We start from the raw sequence: 23,732 nt of genomic DNA on the forward strand, positions 1-23,732 counted from the left end.
TTCTATGATGATATGCTGCAACATTGCAGTATTGATAGTGTGTCTTTTTTGTTTTACAAAACACAGTGCTACTTTCAAAATTAGGGTGTAAATTTTATCAGCAATATAACCATGCCGTCAAGAAAGAGGGCATATTGGCATGTGCTGTCTGAATGTGTTCGGTTGCCGTGTGTCTTCAGATGTTGTAGGTAATGGAAAGGCTGGCTAAGGTGTCCAGGAAATGTTATTTAATTACTAAAACCTTAGTTTCTGTAAAGTAAACTTACAAGCTTTATATTTACATTGTAAGGGGCTGTCTGCTTTGTCAGTCCATTTTTATATGCAGGGTTTAAGGCTGTATTGACAACAGCGATGGTACAGGGTATTGCAGTGTTTTATTGTGAAGTCTCCAATATTTAAAAGGGAAATCGCACTTCATTCTGCCATATTAGGGAAGTATATTAACATATGTAACATCAGAGGAAACACACAACATGGTATGAACTGTCGTAACCCAAAAAAGGTATATGGCTAGCTGAGACCCTATATCATATGGTCAGTATACAACACAAACACTATAGACCATGATTTACTCATTCAAATAAAAGTACATTTTATTGAAATACAAAAAATCGGTAAAAATACAGTTAAAAAACATACAATAAGTAGGTACAAGAGAATACTCAGGCAGAAGAGTAGGGGGTGAGGGCTATAATATGAGGATCACATAAAAGTGCGGGTATATAAGGACATGCATCATGATGTATTATACTTAAAGCTTATGTTGCTTGATGGCTCGGAGAGAATAAAATCACAAGTTCAAGTGGCCATATGTCCAAAAATAGGAAATGTCTAGGGCACAGGGATGCCGCATTGAAATGTCACGACAGGGGCCTTGTAATTGTAACAATGGCTGCGACTCTGATGGTACCGAGAAACAGAAGGAACACAGGTAATAGTACACAATACCTGCAAGATACATCACCAATGCACCCCGTTGGAAAAAACCTCTCACCTCCAACCACAAACGCTTTTTCGCTACACAGCAGCGCCTGACAAAGCTGTGTAGCGGAACGCGTTTGGGGTTGGAGGTGAGAGGTTTTTATTCTGGAACAATACGTTAAAGGGGTTATCCAGGAAAAAACTTTTTTCTATATATATCAACTGGCTCCAGAAAGTTAAACAGATTTGTAAATTACTTCTATTAAAAAAATCTTAAAGGGGTCCTCCGCCCCTAGACATCTTATCCCCTATCCAAAGGATAGGGGATAAGATGTCAGATCGCCGCGGTCCCGCTGCTGTGGACCCCTGGGATTGCCGTTGCGGCACCGCGCTATCATTACAGCACAGAGCGAGTTCGCTCTGCACGTAATGACGGGCGATACAGGGGCCGGAGCATCGTTATGTCACGGCTCCGCTCCTCGTGATGTCACGGCCCGCCCCCTCAATACGAGTCTATGGGAGGGGGCGTGGCAGTCGTCACGCCCCTGCCATAGACTTGTATTAAGGGGGTGGGCCGTGATGTCACAAGGGGCGGAGCCATGACGTCGTGCTGCTCCGTCCCCTGTATCGCCCGTCATTACGCACAGAGCGGACTCGCTCTGTGCAGTAATGACAGTGGGGTGCTGCAGCGGCAATCCCAGGGGTCCCCAGCAGCGGGACCGCGGCGATCTGACATCTTATCCCCTATCCTTTGGAAAGGGGATAAGATGTCTAGGGGTGGAGTACCCCTTTAATCCTTTCAGTACTTATGAGCTTCTGAAGTTAAGGTTGTTCTTTTCTGTCTAAGTGCTGTCTGATGACACGTGTCTCGGGAACTGCCCAGTTTAGAAGCAAATCCCCATAGCAAACCTCTTCTAAACTGGGTGGTTCCCAAGACACGTGTCATCAGAGAGCACTTAGACAGAAAAGAACAACCTTTACTTCAGAAGCTCATAAGTACTGAAAGGATTAAGATTTTTTAATATAAGTAATTTACTTATCTGTTTAGCTTTCTGGAGCCAGTTGAGAGATATATATTTCCTGGATAACTCCTTTAAAGCATTTTTAGAACTATGAGCTTATTGGTGTTTACCATAGAGCAGGGTTTCCCAACCAGTGTGCCTCCAGCTGTTGCAAAACTGCAATTCTCAGCATGCCCAGACAGCCTTCGGCTGTCTGGGCATCCTGGGAGTTGTACTTTTGCAACAGCTGGAGGCACACTGGTTGCGAAACACTGCCATAGAGGGAGATCTGTGGTTATTGTACAATTTGGCGCAGATAGATATAATTAGTAAGAGCCACTGCTATGACAGCAGCTGAAGGGACAGGAAGAGTTGAGGGTGAAGGAATGTAAGAGAGTGAAATCTGAATAGTCCTAGGATGTGTGCGCACTATATGCAGCCTAAACACTATGTTGGGGATCTGAGCTGTTTCTGACTCAATCCTCTTCTCTTTGTATGGCATTTACATCGCATACTATAACCTGTACAACTGGATCATTACTAGGGCTCGTCACTGGATCCACACTTTGGATGTCAGTGTCGTCTTATACTCGCCCCAGTTTATTCCTAGGAAAGCATTCTAGCAGCCTAGGACCTCTCCATGGACCAAATGGTAGACGTCTTCTATTGTGTTCTGACCGTACATGGCACATGTGCAGTCTTTTTGTGCCCATAGATGTTTCATTGCTGGTGAGTAAGGTGGATGTAAACTGCTCCTGGTGAATGTGTTGGCAAGCTGGAAGGGAATCTGGAAGTGGTTTTCATTTGTTTACAGAACAATCTCTAAAAAGTGTTACCTAACATGGTTCAAATGATTTCTGTCTAGATATCTTATATGTTCATTGTGTTGCTGAAGTTTGACCCTCTACCTGTGTGTATAAAGAGATTTATTGGGGGCATCATTTATCAGTGTTGGTGTTAGGTAATAGAGATTCTACCCCTGCTTGCTTGGTGTATTTTTTATTTTTTTTACGGTTTCTCAAAATTTATCAAAATGGTGCACAGACCTGATACATTCTGTGCAGTTATAGAAACCAGTATGACGCAGAGCCAGGTTTAAAGCGGAACTCCGGTAGAGGAAAAAACATTTTCAAATCAACTGTTGCCAGAAATTACTTCTATTTAAAACTCTTAACCCTTCCAGTACTCATCAGCTGCTGTATGCTCCAGATATACTACAGAGAAATGTGTGAATTTCTTTCCATTCTGACTACAGTGCTCTCTGATGACACCTCTGTCCATGTCAGGAACTGACCAGAGTAGAAGAGGTTTGCTTCTATTCTGGACAGTTTCTGACACTGACAGAGGTGTCAGCAGAGAGCACTGTTGTCAGACTGGAAAGAACTGCACAATTTTCTCAGCAGCTGATAAGTACTGGAAGGATTAAGATAATTGAAATAGAAGTAATTTACACATCTGTTTAACTTTCTGGCACCAGCTGATTTGAAAATGTTTTCCACTTGTTTCCACTGGAGTTCCCCTTTTAAGCTACGTACGTACGTTTTGTATGTGTCCTGTTAGCTGTTGTACATTTGTACAAAAAAAAAACACTTTTAAATTATTTTTTGCAAATAATAAATTCAGCTCCACTGCAAATAGGGGTGTACGGTGCACCAAACAGTAGACAACTTTAAAAGATGTTCTACCAAAAATTGTGCACAAAAATTGCACAAAAAGTGCAAATGCGCAAAATTTGCAGGGACATTTTGGAACATTAAAGTGGTGTAAAGACCATAATAAATGGCCCCTAATATATATGTTAAGTATTTATTTTTGTTTTGTATGTGTGATTTGTATGACAGCTGTAATATTAAAGAAGTACTCTGGTGGAAAACTTTTATTTTTATATATATATATATATATATATATATATATATATATATATATATACATATATAATATATACATATACATACATACATACATACATGAACTGGTGCCAGAAAGTTAAAAAGATTTGTAAATTACTTCTATTAAAAATATTTACCCTTACTATACTTTTTAGCAGCTGTATGCTACAGAGGAAATTCTGTTCTTTTTTTTTTTTTTCCATTTCTTCTTTTTTTGTCCACACTGCTCTCTGCTGACAGCTAATGTCCTGACACGGACAGAGGTGTCGGCAGAGAGCACTGTGGACTAGACAAAAAAGAAATTCAAAAAGAACAGAATTTTCTCTGGAGCATACACCTGCTAAAAAGTACTGGAAGGGTAAAAATTTTTTAATAGAAGTATTTTAAAAAAAACTGTAACTTTCTGGCACCAGTTAACTTAAGACTTTAACCCCTTAAGGACTCAGCCCATTTTGGCCTTAAGGACTCAGACAATTTAATTTTTACGTTTTCATTTTTTCCTCCTCGCCTTCTAAAAATCATAACTTTTATATTTTCATCCACAGACTAGTATGAGGGCTTGTTTTTTGCGCGACCAGTTGTCCTTTGTAATGACATCACTCATTATATCATAAAATGTATGGCGCAACCAAAAAACACTATTTTTGTGGGGAAATTAAAACGAAAAACGCAATTTTGGTAATTTTGGAAGGTTTTGTTTTCACGCCGTACAATTTATGGTAAAAATGACGTGTGTCTTTATTCTGAGGGTCAATACGATTAAAATGATACCCATTATTATATACTTTTATATTATTGTTGCGCTTAAAAAAAATCACAAACTTTTTAACCAAATTAGTACGTTTATAATCCCTTTATTTTGATGACCTCTAACTTTTTTATTTTTCCGTATAAGCGGCGGTATGGGGGCTCATTTTTTGCGCCATGATCTGTACTTTTTTTGATACCACATTTGCATATAAAAAACTTTTAATATATTTTTTATAATTTTTTTTTAAATAAAATGTATTAAAAAAGTAGGAATTTTGGACTTTTTTTTATTTTTTTTCGTTCACGCCGTTCACCGTACGGATCATTAACATTTTATTTTAATAGTTCGGACATTTACGCACACGGCGATACCAAATATGTCTATAAAAAATGTTTTTTACGCTTTTTGGGGGTAAAATAGGAAAAAACGGACGTTTTTACTTTTTTATTGGGGGAGGGGATTTTTTTTACTTTTACATTTTTTTACATTTTTTTTTTACACTTGAATAGTCCCCATAGGGGGACTATTCATAGCAATACCATGATTGCTAATACTGATCTGTTCTATGTATAGGACATAGAACAGATCAGTATTATCGGTCATCTCCTGCTCTGGTCTGCTCGATCTCAGACCAGAGCAGAAGACGCCGGGAGCCGCACGGAGGAAGGTGAGGGGACCTCCGTGCGGCGTTATGAATGATCGGATCCCCGCAGCAGCGCTGCGGGCGATCCGATCGTTCATTTAAATCGCGAACTGCCGCAGATGCCGGGATCTGTATTGATCCCGGCACCTGAGGGGTTAATGGCGGACGCTCGCGAGATCGCGGGCGTCGGCCATTGCCGGCGGGTCCCTGGCTGCGATCAGCAGCCGGGATCAGCCGCGCATGACACGGGCATCACTCCGATGCCCGCGGTTATGCTTAAGACGTAAATGTACGTCCTGGTGCGTTAAGTACCACCTCACCAGGACGTACATTTACGTCCTGCGTCCTTAAGGGGTTAAAAAAATTGTTATAAAGTCCTAAATAAAAAATGTTTTCCACTGGAGTACCCCTTAAAAGGGGTACTCTGCTGCTCAGTGTTTGGAACAAACTGTTCCAAATGCTTGAGCCGGTGCCGGGAGCTTGTGAAGTCATAGCCCTGCCACCTCATGACGTCATGCCCCACTCCCTTAATGCAAGTCTATGGGAGGATGCGTGATGGCTGTCACGCCCCCTCCCATATACTTGCATTGAGGGGGCGGGGCATGACATGAGGTTTCAGGGCTATGATGTCACGAGCTCCCAGCTCCAGCATATGTCTGACTCTCCCTTCCCCTCTCACATGCTTCAGCTGCCACTGCTGAGTTCAGTGAGGGCAGGACGCAGCAGAGCAGGGAGATATCCCCTCCCCTTGTCAGCAGATCTCCATATTTTCTGTTGTTAGTACAACTCAAACTAGAAGGCAGAGGCCCCATAGAGGCTGTTTTTTTTAATTTATTTTTTGTTTGTTTTTTACATCTTTAGCCAACACATATTTTATTTTATTGTTTAACATTGCTTTAATAGTTTTTATAAATTTAAAACGTAAAAATGTTTTTGTAATACACTTTTTTAGACATTGCCTGGTGGTAGTAAGAATCAACATTGGGCTCTCTGCTGTCACAATGATTGCTATGTAGAAAAAAAATGTAAATAAGCCCTTCCCACTAAAAATTTTAATTGCACATTTTTCTATTTTACCCAAAAAAGTTAAAAATCGCGTTCCAAATTTAATAAAGTGATTAAAGTGAATTAAGTGATTAAAAAGTCACATGTACTTAAAGGACAACTGTAGTGCAAGACTTTTATATATTGCTGTGCCCGGGCTGCAAAAATAAACCAAATAAACTTTAACATACCTTCCGTGCCCCCGTCGGTCCGGTACCGGCCTCACAGTCCAGCGGTGCAAACCTCATTCAACTTCTTGGGAACGGAGATGTCACAGAGCCGTCGGCGTATCACCGGCCGCAGCGATGTCCAGCCCTGGCCGGTGATAGGCTGAGTGCACTGTCATGTAAGGAGCTCTGGTCAGCTCCTTACATGACGGTAATCTCAGCCTTTCACCGGCCGGGGTTGGACATCGCTGCGGCCGGTGATACGCGGACGGCTTTGTGACGTCTCCGTCCCCAGGAAACTTGAATGAGGTTTGCAGCTGGACCGTAAGGCCGGTTACCGGACCGGCGGGGGCACGTAGAAAGGTATGTATACGTTTATTTTGTTTGTTTTTTGCCGCCCGGGAACAGCAATATATAAAAGTCTTGATCTACAGTTGTCCTTTAAGGATTGCCCAAAAAAAAAAAAAAAACTACAGCTTCATACAGCCCTGTATACAAAAAAATTTGAATATTAAAGGAGGTCAAAATTTTAACCTCCTATATTGCCTCTTATATTTTAACCTCTTATATTGCAATACTGTTCGGTACTTTGTAATTTCATAGTACTGATCAGTACTATCAGCAACCTTCTTGTATAGCCTTCCTAGGTATCTTCCACAAGATCGTCCGTCCTGCGGCTGGGATGGGGGGGGGGGGGGGAAATGACCTCTTGCTGCTATTTGCATCTACCGGACCCCGTAGTTGCACAAAGTGAGGCTGTTAAGCCTAACTGCACTCACTAGGACCTCCATTTTCCCTAGAGATGCCTTGATCTGCACCTATCTTGGCATCCATTGGGTTAATGCTGGATATCGGCATGATCGCTGATGTCCCCCATTAGCTGTGATTCCCTGATGACAGCCAGGAATCACCTGCTATGAAGCCAGTGCAGCTCCTGCATTTGGTTCATAGCCTAGCTGTTCATAGCCATGTCCTTTTAGAGGTTAAAAATGTTTTCCAGCATACCGCTTAACCTCTTAAGGACCAGACACGTATGAGTACGTCCCTGCGCCCTGGGTCTTAAGGACCAGGCACGTACTCATTAGTCCGTGGGAATTTCGGTCTCCGCCGCGCGGGGACTGGACCGGGGTGACTGCTGATATCGATCAGCAGGCATCCCGTGCAAATGCCCAGGGGGGTCATCAGACACCCTAACCCCCCCACCTGAATTCACACTTGCGATTTGCGCGATTCCGGTGACCCGGAATATAAGGGGAATCGCGGGTGTCTAAGACACCCACGACCCCCCTGAAGGCATAGGAGTGAGGTGGCAGGGGTGCCACCCCTCCTATCCCTGCTATTGGTGGTCTAGATGCGACCACCAATAGCAGATCGGGGGGTTAACTTTCGTTTTCCCCGTCCTGCCCACCCACAATAGGCGGGGCAGGACGGGGAAACGACGGGGACCGGCGCCGAAGATCCACTTACCGATCGGGGGGGGGGGCGACTGAGATCAGCGGGCGGCTGGATACCGTCATCTGCAGGGTACAGTTTGAGACCATTATACAGTGGTCTCTAACTGTAGCCCTCCAGATGTTGCAAAACTACAACTCCCAGCATGCCCAGACAGCTGTTTGGGCATGCTGGGAGTTGTAGTTTTGCAACAGCTGGAGGGCTACAGTTTGAGACCACTATATGGTAGTCTCTGAACTATAGCCCTCCAGATCTTGCAAAACTACAACGCCTAGCATGCCCACACAACTGTTTGCTGTCTGGGCCTGCTGGGATTTGTAGTTTTGCAGCATCTGGAGGGCCACAGTTTGCAATGGTCTCTATACTGTAGCTCTCCAGATGTTGCAAACCTGCAAATCCCAGCATGCTGGGAGTTGTAGTTGCGATCCCTCCAGCTGTTGCATAACTACTTCTCCCAGCATGCCCTTCGGTGATCAGTACATGCTGGGAGTTGTAGTTTTGCAACAGCTGGAGGCACACTGGTTGGAAAATATTAGTTAGATAACAGAACCTAACTGAAGGTTTTCCAACCAGTGTGCCTCCAGCTGTTGCAAAAGTACAACTCCCAGTATGCACTGCCTGTCAATACATGCTGGGAGTTGTAGTTTTGAAACAGCTGGAGGCTTGCCCCCCCCCCCCCCCCCCCATGTGAACGTACAGGGTACATTCACACGGGCAGGCTTACAGTAAGTTTTCTGCTTCAAGTATGAGCTGCGGCAATTTTTTTGCCGCAGCGCAAACTCCTAGCAGGGAACTCGCTGTAAACCTCCGCCAGTGTGAATGTACCCTAAAAACACTACACTACACTAACACATAATAAAGGGTAAAACACTACATATACACCCCCTTACACTGTCTTCCCCTCCCCCCCCCCCCCCCAATAAAAATGAAAAACGTATTGTATGGCAGTGTTTCCAAAACGGAGCCTCCAGCTGTTGCAAAACAACAACTCCCAGCATTTCTGGACAGCCACTGACTGTCCAGGCATGCTGGGAGTTTAACAGCTGGAGGCACCCTGTTTGGGAATCACTGGCGTACAATACCCCTATGTCCACCCCTATGCAAATCCCTAATTTAGGCCTCAAATGCACATGGCGCTCTCACTTTGGAGCCCTGTCGTATTTTAAGGCAACAGTTTAGGGCCACATATGGGGTATCGCCGTACTCGGGAGAAATTGCCTAACAAATTTTGGGGGGCTTTTTATCCTTTTACCCCTTATGAAAAGGTGAAGTTGGGGTCTACACCCACATGTTAGTGTTACACTAACATGCTGGTGTTGCCCTATACTTTTCATTTTGACAAGAGGTAAAAGGGGGGGAAAAGCCCCCCAAAATTTGTAGTGCAATTTCTCCTGATTATGGAGATACCCCATATGTGGGCGCAAAGTGCTCTGGGGGCGCACAACAAGGCCCAGAAGGGAGAGTGCACCATGTACATTTGAGGTGATTTGGACGGGGGTGGCTGATTGTTACAGTGGTTTTGACAAACACAAAAAAAAAACACGTGACCCCATTTCGGAAACTACACCCCTCACAGAATGTAATGAGGGGTGCAGTGAGAATTTACACCCCACAGGTGTCTGACAGATCTTTGGAACAGTGGGCTGTGCAGATTAAAAATGTTGTACAGCCCTCTGTTCCAAAGATATGACAGACACCAGTGGGGAGTAAATGCTCACTGTACGCCTTGTTACGTTCCTCAAGGGGTCTAGTTTCCAAAATGGTATGCCATGTTTTTTTTTTATTTTTTTTTTATTTATTTATTTATTTATTTTTTTTTTGCTGTTCTGGCACCACATGGGCTTCCTAAATGCAACATGCCCCCCAAAAATCATTTCAGAAAAACGTACTCTCCAAAATCCCCTTGTCGCTCCTTCGCTTCTGAGCCCTCTACTGCGCCCGCCGAACACTTAACCTAGACATATGAGGTATGTGCTTACTCAAGAGAAATTGGGCTACAAATAGAAGTATAAATTTTCTCCTTTTACCCCTTGCAAAAATTGGGTCTACAAGAACATGCGAGTGTAAAAAATGAAGATTGTGAATTTTCTCCTTCACTTTGCTGCTATTCCTGTGAAATACCTAAAGGGTTAAAATGCTGACTGAATGTCATTTTGAATACTTTGGGGGGTGTAGTTTTTATAATGGGGTCATTTATGGGGTATTTCTAAGATGAAGACCCTTCAAATCCACTTCAAACCTGAACTGGTCCCTGAAAAATAGTGAGTTTGAAAATTTTGTTAAAAATTGGAAAATTGCTGCTGAACTTTGAAGCCCTCTGGTGTCTTCCAAAAGTAAAAACTCGTCAATTTTATGATGCAAACATAAAGTAGACATATTGTATATGTGAACCCAAAAAAAGTTTATTTTGAATATCCATTTTCCTTACAAGTAGAGAGCTTCAAAGATAGAAAAATGCAAAATTTTCTTATTTTTCATCAAATTTTGAGATTTTTCACCAAGAAAGGATGCAAGTTACCACAAAATTTTACCACCATGTTAAAGTAGAATATGTCACGAATAAAAAATCTCGGAATCAGAATGATAACTAAAAGCATTCCAAAGTTATTAATGTTTAAAGTGACAGTGGTCAGATGTGCAAAAAACGCTCCGGTCCTAAGGTGTAAAATGGCTGGGTATTTAGGGGGTACTCAATGGAATTTTTTTTTATTTTTTTATTTTTAAAGTTAGATTTGTAAATGACTTCTATAACTTAAACCTTCCAGTACTTATCATCTGCTGTATAGTACATGGGAAGTTCTTTTTCTTTTTGAATTTCCTTTCTGTCTGACCACAGTGCTCTCTTGCTGACACCTTTCTATTTTAGGAACTGTCCAGAGTAGGAGCAAATCCCCATAGCAAATCTATCCTGCTCTGGACAGTTCCTGACATGGACAGAGGTGTCAGCAGAGAGCACTGTGGTCAGACAGAAAGGGAATTCAAAAAGAAAAATAACTTTCTCTGTACTATACAGAAGATAAGTACTGGAAGGTTTAAGATTTTTAAATAGAAGTAATTTACAAATCTGTTTAACTTTCTGGCACCAGTTGATGGTTAAAAAAAAAAAAAAAAAAAAAGTTTTCCAATGGAGTACACCTTTAATGGTGATACTCTGGAGGAAAAAAGTTAAAAATTGCTTAACGCTTTTTAAATACAAGAAATTTACAAGTACTTATCAGTTGCTGTTTTTTCCAGAGGAAGTTGTGTAGTTCTTTCCAGTCTGATCTCAGTGCTCTCTGCTGACACCTGTGTTCCTGTGAGAAATTGTTCTGATCAAAAGCAAATGCCCAGAGCAAACCTCTCCTGTGGCAATCAGTTCCTGACATGGACAGAGGTGTCAGCAGAGAGCACTGTGGCCAGACTGGAAAGGAACTATATAACTTCCTCTGCAGTATACAGCAGCTGATAAGTACTGGAAGGATTAAGATTTTTGAATCAAAGTAATTTACAAATCTATAGAACTTTCTGGCAACAGTTGATTTCAGTACTCCTCTATGGAGATTAATCCGCTGATGAATGAGAAAACGCTCGTCAAATGCTGATTAGGTCATTTTGACCTGCTAGGAAAAGAGAAGTGATAGGGGGATGTCCCTCTGCTGGATGATTGCCGAAAAAATGCTCTGGGGATAGTATGTGCAGCCCTCCCTGCACTGTGCTTCAGATGTGTGATACATCCTGTATATGAGAGCTGAACTAATGAGATTGGAACTCTTTTAGGGTAGCTCAGGCATTCTAATTTAGCCCGAACAGTCTTCCAGCTCCTTGTAATAGCAAGTTTGGCTTCCAAAAATATAAAATGAGCGAGCTTCCTAGTACCCCTGGGTTCCTTTGGGATCCAAACATTCAGAATTCCCTGTACTGATAAGTATTAAAACGTGTAACAGTATATGAGTAGATCAGTCTTTCCCAAGCAGGGTGCCTCCAGCTGTTGCAAAACTACAACTCCCAACATGCCCGGACAGCCAAAGGCTGTCCGGGCATGCTGGGAGTTGTAGTTTTGCAACAGCTGGAGGCACCCTGCTTGGGAAAGACTGGAGTAGATAAATGTGAAACCAAAATCAACGTACAAGTGGACAATCCCACAGGCAGGGAGCATAGGAATTATTGTATTTTACGACATTTGGTGAAGCAGAGGGTAAGTTTCTCTGTAGCCTGGTGGGGGGGCTAGGTACCATCTAAGAGACCCCCATACAGCCAGCTTCCATCTAAGAGACAGTAATGGAAAGTGTGTCAGTTGTAAGGGTCATCGTAGCCCATTTAGGGGCTTCAAAGTTTCTCCTCAGACTCTCAGTATAACATTTGGGAGCCTGCCAGGGTAAACCAGGAGCGTACAATAAATAGTATAAATAAATGAGGTCTGTCATTTTTGATGAGAAGAATAGCGCATTATGCTGCATTTTTTCCTCTGGAGCCTATGACACTAGTGTGAACAAAGTGGAAGGCTGTGATCAAATCTGTGTAGGAAGTTTATTAGGAACCTCAGCTGCAGATTTTACCGAATTTGTCAGAAAAGCAGTGTGCGGAATTATTTTTCCTGGCAAAATGACAGAACCCTGCCAAGAGAGCCCTGATCTTGTGAGCTTAGTCACTTAGGTTGAACTGTATATTAGATTCCGTAGCGAAATTGGTAAAGTGTAATTCCAGCCTAAGGCATTATGTATCAGAACTCTACTTTCCAGCTTAAGGGGGTACTCCATTTTGTTCATATCAACTGGCTCCAGAAAGTTAAATAGATTTGTAAATTACTTCTATAAAAAAAAAACTTAATCCTTCCAGTACTTAACAGCTGTTGAAGTTGAGTTGTCAACAGAGAGCACTGAGGTGAGGTCAACAGAGGTGTCAGCAGAGAGCACTGTTAGGCTGGGTTCACACCACGTTTTTCAAATACGGTTACCGTATACGGTTTTCCGCTAAAAAACTTATGGCAAAAACCGTATACAACCGTATAATTCCAAATTAAAACGTATACGGTTTTTCCCCGTACGGTTCTATCCGTTTGCATCAGTTTTTGCCAACGGTTTTGCTATTTTGTTGGAATTAGTTTTCCAGCAATTTAATAAAGTTATTATTGTTCTATTGAAATTCCAATCTGCGCATGTGTCAACTCCAAAAACGGATTAGAAAAACCGTGTGCAACCGTATTCTGAAATTCTGTGTACGGTTCTCATAGACAACAATGTTAAAAGAACCGCATACGGTTCGCATACGGTTTTCCAACCGGAGGCAAAAACGTGGTCGACAGCGTTTTTGCCTACGGTTGAAAAATCGTCAAAACCGTATCCGAGGCAAAACGGATGCAACCGTACACAACATTTGGAATACGGTTTACAATGCATTCTCTATGCATACGGTTTTGGATACGGTCGTATACGTTTTTTTGCGGAAAACCGTATACGGTTACCGTATTTGAAAAACGTGGTGTGAACCCAGCCTTAGACAGAAAAGAACAACTCAACTTCAACAGCTGATAAGTACTGGAAGGATTAAGATTTTCTTTTTAATAGAAGTAATTTACACATCGGTCTAACTTTCTGGAGCCAGTTGAGGTTAAAATATATCTTTTTTTTTTTTTTTTTCTAATACCCCTTTAACCTTTGGCTTTGATTGATAAGGTGGCCATATTTTTGATACAGGATGTTTCAGTGACATCTGACCTCATGTCTGTTGATTAGTCAATTTTCAGAAAGGGTTAATTTAAATTGAAATCTAATTGGTATATTTTCTTCTAGTAAACTCTTTTTATAGGTATCAAGTCCGGTCAGACCAGTATTTTGACTGGGGAGTTGTCCACACATTCTTGGTGAATAATTCCTTGTGAAGATGGGTTACTATGTCACAGGTTATCATTAGCTGATTAGTTAAGCTTACAATGATTAGTGTGTGGCTTATGGCATGCATTCTAAAGTGGGGAATCATAGCTGCATAACATACATGTACTCCCCTACTCACATCCCCTAGAGAGAAGAATTGGGAGAAATACAGCAAATATATACAACTGAGCCCCCTCAATTGACAAACAGCAGCAGAAATGACAAGTGCCCATCCTGTTGTGATCGTAGCCAATGACTTTCAGAGATGTCAATGGCGGACATGTAAGGACTTCTATTACAGCCTGCCATAGGGGACAGGCAAAATGAAAGTACAGTACATGGCTTGTACAAGTTCCTTAGGGGGGACTAAAAAATTGTGTTTTTTGGGGGGGGAGGGGGGGGAGGAATCTCAACTCCTTTCCTGTATCTGGCACCTAGTTCTCTAAATTGAATGTAATCTGTCATTGGTTCCCACATGTACCATGGCCCCCTAAGTAATTCGTTCACCTGTTCCACCATGTGCCAAACCCCCTACCACCGGGGAGACTGCAAGCCAGGCGATTGAGCCGTTCTTGGCGACAAATTAATCAGTTTTCCTGATCACAGAATCCTCTACAACCACTAGCTGTCTTGGTCTACTTGCATTACTATTTCCCCCACTACTATTTGTACTGTTCTCCTGGCTGTTCAGGAGACTATCAGGGTAGCCATTTCTGAGACTGAGGCCCTCGCATTATTACCCAACTTGGCAATTTTTGCTTGGGGGCTCAGAAGCAGGATTAGGCCCCTCTATCTACAACAGCAACCATTTTATTTATATTTTTACATTATATTTTTATGGGGCCTAACAGTTGTGTATTTGTAACCATCTTCTATAAACATATAACCGCTGCCAATAAAAACAGATTTCAATATGTGGTCATTTGCTTCAATAATTAAAGCCACATTTAGAAAGCTTGTGGGACGAAGGAAAGACTTGTAGGTGAACCAAATGTGGATGGTGTTTTTTTTTATTTTTATTTTTTCTTGTACAGGAAACCATATATAGTGGCTTATAGATTCCGGTGACCATTAGCATTTCTGGTTACAAATGATTATTAGCTATCTGCTCCAGACTGTGATTAATGTCCTTGGAAATCACACAATACGATAATAAAATAGCTTTTTAACCTGTTAAGGGCGAAGCACATACAGGTATGCATTTGTGTCCTGGTACTTAAAGGACAAGTCTCATGCCGGCCGGAACAGAAAAACATATTGCCGAACGGCTCTACCATAGAGATATATGGCGGGTGGGGGTTCCGTGAGCCAAAATAGCGGAGGATGGTCCCCTTACCTGTCTCCTGCCGCACGATCCCTGATTCAATGATGTAGCCTGGTTTAGCTAGGCTATATCAGTGGATCGCCGATCTTACTGTATAATGCTATGCAATAGACATAGTAGTATTATACAGTAAATGCAATCTAATGATTGCAAATAAAAGTCCCCTATGAGGACTTAAAAAGTATAAAATAAAAAAGTTTCTGAAGTTACATACCCCCCCCCCCAATTAAAAATCAAACCTCCCTTATGTTCCCAATTTACAAAAAAAATTTACATATTTGGTATCTCGTGTGCATAAATGTTCAAACTGTCAAAATATAATTTTTATGATCCTGCACAGTAAGCGGCGTAAACGTAAAAAAATACCAAGCACCAAAAATACTGAATTTTAATCACATCATAAATTAGAAAAAAAACAATAAAAAGCAATCAAAACAAAAATGGTACCGATAAAAACTATAGATCATGGCACCAAAAATTAGCCCTCATACATCTCCGTATATGGAAAAATAAAGTTATAGAGGTCAGAAGATGAAAATTTTTTGCAAACTAATTTTGTTTAAAAAGTTAGCTTTTTTTTTTTTTATTGTACAATACTTGAAATACTATATGTAGATTGGGTATCGTTGGGCATCAACCTTCAGAATAAAGATGATGTATACATTTTACCATAAAGTGCACTGCATTTAACCCCTTAAGGACCAAGCCTATTTTCACCTTAAGGACCAGAGCGTTTTTTTTGCACATCTGACCACTGTCACTTTAAAGGGGTTATCCAGGGAAAAACTTTTTTTTTTATATATCAACTGGCTCCAGAAAGTTAAACCAATTTGTAAATGACTTCTATTAAAAAAAATATTAATCCTTTCAGTACATATGAGCTGCTGAAGTTGAGTTGTTCTTTTCAGTCTAAGTGCTCTCTGATGACACGTGTCTCGGGAACTGTCAAGAGTAGAACCAAATCCCCATAGCAAACCTGTTCTACTCTGTGCAGTTCCCAAGACAAGCAGAGATGTCAGCAGAGAGCACTGTTGCCAGACAGTAAATAGCAACTCAACTTCAGCAGCTGATAATTATTGGAAGGATTAAGATTTTTTTTTATAAAATTAATTTACAAATCTGTTTAACTTTCTGATGCCAGTTGATATATAAGAAAAAAGTTTTTTTCCTGGAATACCACTTTAAGCATTAATAACTCTGGGATGCTTTTTACTTTTCATTCTAATTCCGAGATTGTTTTTTCGTGACATATTCTACTTTGTTAGTGGTACATTTTCGTCGATACTTGCATCATTTCTTCGTGAAAAATTCCAAAATTTGATGAAAAAATAGAACATTTTGCATTTTTCGAACATTGAAGCTCTCTGCTTGTAAGGAAAATAGACATTCCAATAAGTTATATATTGATTCACATATACAATATGTCTACTTTGTGTTTGCATCATAAAATTTACATGTTTTTACTTTTGGAAGACATCGGAGGGCTTCAAAGTTCAGCAGCAATTTTCCAATTTTTCACACAATTTTCAAAATCTGAATTTTTCAGGGACCAGTTCAGTTTTGAAGTGGATTTGAAGGGTCTTCATATTAGAAATACCCCACAAATGACCCCATTATAAAAACTGCACCCCTCAAAGTATTCAAAATGACATTCAGTAAGTGTGTTAACCCTTAGGTGTTTCACAGGAATAGCAGCAAAGTGAAGGAGAAAATTCAAAATCTTCATTTTTTTACACTCGCATGTTCTTGTAGACCCAGTTTTAGATTTTTTACAAGGGGTAAAAGGCGAGAAATCTTCCTAAAATGTGTAACCCAATTTATTTCGAGTAAGAAAATACCTCATATGTTTATGTCAAGTGTTCAGTGATCGCACTAGAGGGCTCAGAAAGGAAGGAGCGACAATGGGATTTTGTAGAGAGTTTTTCTTAAATGCTTTTTGGGGGGCATGTCACATTTAGAAAGCCCCTAAGGTGCCAGAACAGAAAAAAAAAAAACATGGCATACTATTTTGGAAAATACACCCCACAAGGAAGCTATCAAGGTGTCCAGTGAGCCTTAACACCCCACAGGTGTTTGACGACTTTGGATGTGTAAATGAATTTTTTTTTTTTTTTTAACAAAAATGCTGTTTATTTCCCCCTAAAATTTTACATTTTTAGAAGGGGTAATAGGAGAAAATGCCCCCCAAAATTTGTAACCCTATCTCTTCTGAGTATGGAAATACCCAATGTGTGGGCGTCAAGTGCGGGGGCACTACAATGCTCAGAAGAGGAGTAACATTTTGCTGAAATGGGGGGCATGTCGCATTTATTGTGCCAGAACAGCAAAAATAAAACGCGTGGCATACTATTTGGAAAGGTACACCCCTCAGGCAACGTAACAAGGGGTACAGTGAGCCTTAACACCCCACAGGTGTCTCAGGACCCCCCAGGGCTTTTGCACGGCAACGATTTCAGTAGGCATCCCGGTCCAAACTCCCCCTCCAATAAATAAAAATAAAAATTGCAGTTTCCCTATAAATTTCCACCCGCAAATAATACATTTCTGGTTGCGCTGTACATTATGGTAAAATGAAAGATGTCATAACAGAATACAATTGTTCACACAAAAAAAAAACAAGCCCTCATATGGGTCTGTAGGTGAAAAAAATAAGTTATGTATTTTAAAATGAGGAGGAAAAAAGAAAATGCAAAAATGAAAATTGTCCCTTAAGGCCAAAATGGGCCGTGTCCTTAAGGGGTTAAGATGTCCATAGTTTGTGTTCTTAACAGTTTTGTTGTTGGAATCAAGGGATGTTCTCCAAGTAACTGCTCTGTGACTTACCGGTATGTATTAGTAGTGTTTTTTTCATTTTTTTGTTTTTATTCTTTAAAACTGCTACTTTTGACAGTCGCAATAACTAACTAGGTCTAAATTAAACATAAGGTTCAAAAGTGTAGACGTCTATGGGGGAGATTTGTCAAAATGTGTATAGAGGAAAAGTTGCCCAGAACAACCAATCAGATTGCATCTTTTATATTGCAGAGGACTTTTTTTAAATTCAAAAAGTAATGATTGGTTACTATGGGCAACTGAGCAACTTTTTCTCTGCACAGGTTTTGATAAATCTCCCCATATTTCTACTCTTCCTCCCAGTTGTTTAATGTGTTTGTTATTGGTGAATGAAGCAATTTTAAGCCCTCTAAATAAATACTATTTTTATTTTAGACTTAAGAAAATCCACTAAGAAGCGCAGTGAGTCGCCACCTGCTGAGCTCCCCAGCCTGCGGCGGAGCACAAGACAAAAGACCACGGGCTCCTGTGCTAGCACCAGGTATGTGCACCTGACAGCATATTTCCAGTCACTGACTAGCCGCTGAAGCACTTAGGGCAGTGTTTCCCAACCAGGGTGCCCCCAGCTGTTGCAAAACAGCTCCCAGGATGCCCGGACAATTTAAGTCAAAAATAATTTTTTAATTTTTTATTTATGTCATTCATTAAACAGTAGTATAACTGTTTAATGAATTAGATAAATAAAAAAGTTAATAAGATGAACCTTTTACATATTCATATTATTATACAGTACATATAAAGATAAAAAAAAGTATCTCCACTTTGATACCTTAACGGTTGGTTTTATAATCTCTTCTATCTCTTCTTAACATGTTTTTTTAATGTCTGAAGAGATCACTGCACTAGTCAGTATGGATTCGTTAATACAGACTTTGCTTTTCTCCCTGTCAGTCGGCGAGGCTCTGGCCTGGGCAAGAGAGCAGCGGCTGAAGCTCGCCAACAAGAGAAAATGGCAGATCCTGATAATCAGGAAGGGGCCAACTCTTCGGCTGCACGCACAGATGATACTGCCCAGGGAGCAGCAGGTAATGTCTTGTTCGGATTGTTTACATATGATGGGTATCCAGAATCATGCCAAGTGCAGGAATATACTGGTTTAGTTCTAAGGCTACACAGCTACCTATTTGACCAAGTAACATTAATATGGCAATATTGTGATGCTAAATTTCTGCTGTCATTTTAACTTTTGGCTTGCAACACAGCCTTCACTAATATCTAAATTAGCAGCGTAACATTGCGGTCTTATTGTTTTGTGCCCAAAGTCACTGTGTATTCATAACCATATTCTTATTTTAATTCTGCAAACCACTGCAACCTGTAAGGATGGATTCACATCACGTTTTGACACTTGGCTCGGACTGAAAAAGGTGGTCGATTGTGTTTTTTTTTTTTTCCAGTTCCGAGCCAAAAGTCTGATGCAGCCAAAAGCCCTAGCATTCACTAGTTAACTCAATTCGGGTCATTGGTGTGAATGGGGTCTGTGCTAATCTGAGTATGGATATGTCGTCAGGTGGTTTTTAAGCTTCTCCTCTTGGATATGTCATACGAAGGCACAAAACGTAACGTGGATGCACCGAAAGGAATCTCTAAATATTTGTAAAGCTGCCCAAGTAAAAGAAAGGGCTATAGATTTTATATTTTGGGTTTTATGTAACTCCAGGGCAATTAAAAAAAAGTCTGCAAAAGGTGATACATTTATATAAAATCGACAGTAGACATATTTAAGGGATACTCCACTGGGGGAAATATTTAAATCAAGTGGTGCCAGTAAGTTGAACAGATTTGTAAATTATTTCTATTAAAAAATCTTAATCCTTCCAGTACTTATCAGCTGTTGTATGTTCCACAGGAAGTTCTTTTCTTTTTGAATTTCCTTTCTGTCTGACCACAGTGCTCTCTGCTGACACCTCTGTCCATGTCAGGAACTGTCCAGAGCAGGATAGGTTTGCTATAGGCATTTGCTCCTACTCTGGACAGTTCCTTTTAGGAACTGTCCAGAGTAATAGCAAATCCCCTTAGCAAACCTATCCTGCTGTGGCCAGTTCCTGACACGGACAGAGGTGTTGGCAGAGAGCACTGTGGTCAGACAGAAAGGAAATTCAAAAAGAAAAGAACTTCCTGTGGAGCATATAACAGCTAAGTACTGGAAGGATTAAGATTTTTTTTTATAGAAGTAATTTACAAATCTGTTTAACTTTCTGGCACCAGTTGATTTAGAATAAAATGTTTTCCAGTGGAGTACCCCTTTAAGGGCCTTTTACTCAGGTTGATTGGTGCACCTTTTAATAAGCCCTTTCAGATGGCTGTCAGTTGCAGGACGGGCTGCATGAACAATCACTGGACCATTCATTTGGCCCTTTGACTTTATTGTCGGTTCTATATCTCCTGTTTAGACTGGGCGTTGTGTTGCCAATAACGTTGATTTAAATGGCTGCACAAATTGTGATTGGCACAGGGGAGCGAGCACAGAAAGAGCTCTCTTGGTAATCTGCTAATGTGAAAGGTTAATGGGTGCTGACTTGATTGGCAACCCTGGTTAGAGGAGGAACGGAGAGAATACAAAACATAATTGAAGTCTGTTATTGTGCCTGAAAATAGTATCTGTGAGTGAATCCAGTTGGAGACAAAGGGCTACAGCATTAGGAAGAGCATAGAATAGTGTTACCCTGCTAGTGGGCTGCCAGCTATTGCAAAACTACAGCTTCCAGCATGCCCGGACAGCCAAAGGCTGTCCGGGCATGCTGGAAGGTGTAGTTTTGCAAAAGCTGGCGGCACCATGGTTGGGAAACATTGGTGTAGACCAGGCATAGGCAACCGTCGGCACTGCAGATGTTTTGGACTACATCTCCCATGGTGCTTTGGTAGTATTTTGGCTGTAAGAGCATCATGGGAGATGTAGTCCAAAACATCTGCAGTGCCGAAGTATGCCTACACCTGGTGTAGAATGATGATGGTGTATTGTTAAAATGTTATTACTTCATAATTAGTGGGGTTCCACCATTCCTAGGAAGTTCGATGAATGGAGTTGTGCTCCAGTACATGGTGCAAGTATTTCTGTCCTAGGTAAAAACTATAAAAGGGCCACAGTGCTTAAAATCCCACCGCTCATAATCCCTTTTGGGCGTCACATTAAAGGGGTACTCCGCCCCTAGACAGCTTACCCCCTATCCAAAGGATAGGGGATAAGATGTCAGATCGCCGGGGTCCCGCTGCTGGGGACCCCCGGGATCGCCGCTGCGGCACCCCGCTATCATTACTGCACAGAGAGCGTTCGCTCTATGCGTAATGACGGGCAATACAGGGGACGGAGCACTGTGACGCCATGGCTCCACCCCTCGGGACATAACGGCCCACCTTCTTAATGCAAATCTATGGCAGGGGAGGTGACGACTGCCACGCCCCCTCCCATAGACTTGTTTTGAGGGGGCAAGCCATGACATCACGAGGGGGCGGAGCCGTGACGTCACACTGCTCCGTCCCCTGTATCGTCCGTCATTACGCACAGAGCGAACTCGCTCTGTGCAGTAATTATAGTGGGGTGCCGCAGCGGTGATCCCGGGGGTCCCCAGCAGCGGGACCCCGGCGATCTGACATCTTATCCCCTATCCTTTGGATAGGGGACAAGATGTCTAGGGGCAGAGTACCCCTTTAATACTGGGTTAACCTTAGCAGTTAAAACATTTCTGTAAATGTGCTCTTGAGGTATGTAAATACATAGCCCCTTTTATTGCCTGTAAAGAAAGCCAGTGAACTTTCTGTAGAGCTGCTTCTGTGTTGACCTGAAATGTGTTAATTTTACTTGACACGACAGAGTTACAAGTGGCAGGTGTCCCGTTACCTAACAGGCATTCTCATGTTACCGCAAGGCTCGACTACTTTACAAGTAATTCTAATATAATGAATATTTTTTCTCACCCATTCTTTCCTGCATCTCTTCCATATTTATAATCATGAAGGACGTGCTAAATAAGCTTTTAATGACATTGTAATAGCATGACTTACAACTTTAACAGGAACAACAGGCGAAAGATCTTCATCTCTTCTCTCCCCTCCAGCCTCTAGCTCTGTAGCTGGTGCTGTGGGGATGACGACATCTGGAGAAAGTGAGAGCGATGACTCTGAAATGGGGAGACTACAAGGTAACGCAGGACATACCCTGCACATAATTTGCATTAAAACGCCTGTAAAATAACCAAAGCTCATTTATGTTGTCCAATTTGTTGATTTCTATTTACTCAACACTTAAACCCCTTAAAGGGTTACAATTTACAAATCTGTTTAACTTTCTGGCACCAGTTGATTTAAAAAAAAAAAAAAAAGTTTCCACTGGAGTACCCCTTTAACAACCTTGGAAATAAATCAATTTTCATTCAATAGCGTTTTCCTTCTTGCCTTTTAATATCCATAACTTTCATTTTTCCATATACAGATCCATTTGAGGGTATTCATTTTTTCATAAAATGTGCAGCAAAAATGAAAATTAGTTATATGTGGGATATAAAAAAGAAAAAAACTTGCAAATTTAAGGGGGTGTTGTCAGGTATAAAGTGTCTTTTTTGCATTATCACCATGCCATCAAACTTACATGTGATCATAAATATTCAGGTCAGTACAATTGCAATACTGAATGCCCAGTACTTATTTTTATACCGTAGCGGTTTTAATGCTCTTTTTTTTTTTTTTTTTTTTTTTTTTTTTTTAATATTATAGTGCAGTGGTCTGTAGTTTTTATTTATACAAATTTAATGTTGATTAGACTTTTAGATCGCTTTTTATTCAGTTTTTTTCTGGGATATGTGACAAAGCACCAGACTTCCCCCATAATTCTGGCATTTGCTATTGATTTTTCCGTTTACGCCTTTCACCACGTGGAATCAATAACTTCTTATATTTTAATCTGATAATTCAGCATATGGTGATACCAAGTGTTTGTTTTTGTTTACATTGTCGCCAGGTATAAAGCAGGTTTGAGTCCCATGCTCGCTCCATACACCCTTAAAGGGGTACTCCACCCCTCGATATCTTATCCCCTATGCAAAGGATAGGGAATAAGATGTCTAATCGCTGGGGCTCCCGTGATCTCCCTGCTGCACCTGTCATTTGTTTAGAGCATCGGGTGCAGCGCTGGAGGCTTGTAACGTCACGGCCACGCCCCTCTCGTGATGTCACGGCCACAACCCCTCAATGCAAGTCTATGGGGACATCATACCCCCTCCCATAGACTTGCATTGAGGGGGTGCGGCCATGACATCACGTGCATCCGCACCGCGTCGCCAGTCATCTGGCATGGAACGAAGTTTGCTCTGTGCACCGGGTGTCTGGGGTGCTGTAGCCGAGATCTCGGGGGACCCCCGCGATCAGACATCTTATACCCTATCCTTTGTATAGGGCATAAGATGTCTAGGGGGTGGGGGGGGGAGTACCCCTTTAATAACCCCATGACAAAAATAAACGTCATGGAGTTTTTTGGGCATCAGACTTGGTTTCAGCATCATGCCAGTTATAAAAGTGAGCAAACATATAACTGCATAAGCATTGGAAAGCAGCAAGAAACTAGGGTTTAATCCTTGTTGAGATGTATATGTTGCTGTTAAGATGACCATTTATAGTGATAGCTACAGATAAAGAAATAATAAGGTAGAAAACAGTAGATATGTTTTTCCAGTTTGTTGGGGAGTAATGTCCAATAATGCACGTTTGCTGCGCAAGTTGTGGTCAATGAATGGTTTCTGCTCTGTGTATGGAAAAAAAAAAATGATAATGGTGGGGGCATCATTTTCTGTTGGTGTCCAACATTTAAAGTTGTTTCACAGCTAAACTGTAACATTCAAAAAGTGTAAGTCTTAAGTTTTAGGCCCG

At 41.3% G+C, this 23,732-nt stretch overlaps 1 protein-coding gene across 8 annotated transcripts in view; it reads left to right on the forward strand.

Moving 5' to 3' along the window:
* The window catches only part of TRIP12 (thyroid hormone receptor interactor 12), a 132,207-nt gene that overhangs the window by 53,994 nt on the left and 54,481 nt on the right, over nucleotides 1–23,732 (forward strand). For 4 of the 8 annotated variants that reach the window (XM_056564492.1, XM_056564491.1, XM_056564494.1 and 1 more), the window contains 3 exons: nucleotides 18,249–18,354; nucleotides 18,765–18,898; nucleotides 21,887–22,012. In XM_056564492.1, the coding sequence (XP_056420467.1) occupies nucleotides 18,249–18,354; nucleotides 18,765–18,898; nucleotides 21,887–22,012 (366 nt within the window). The remainder of the gene's footprint in view (nucleotides 1–18,248; nucleotides 18,355–18,764; nucleotides 18,899–21,886; nucleotides 22,013–23,732) is intronic. The other 4 variants (XM_056564493.1, XM_056564495.1, XM_056564497.1 and 1 more) reach the window with 1 other exon arrangement.

Source organism: Hyla sarda, chromosome 3, assembly GCF_029499605.1.
Source record: "Hyla sarda isolate aHylSar1 chromosome 3, aHylSar1.hap1, whole genome shotgun sequence".
NCBI lineage: Eukaryota > Metazoa > Chordata > Amphibia > Anura > Hylidae > Hyla > Hyla sarda.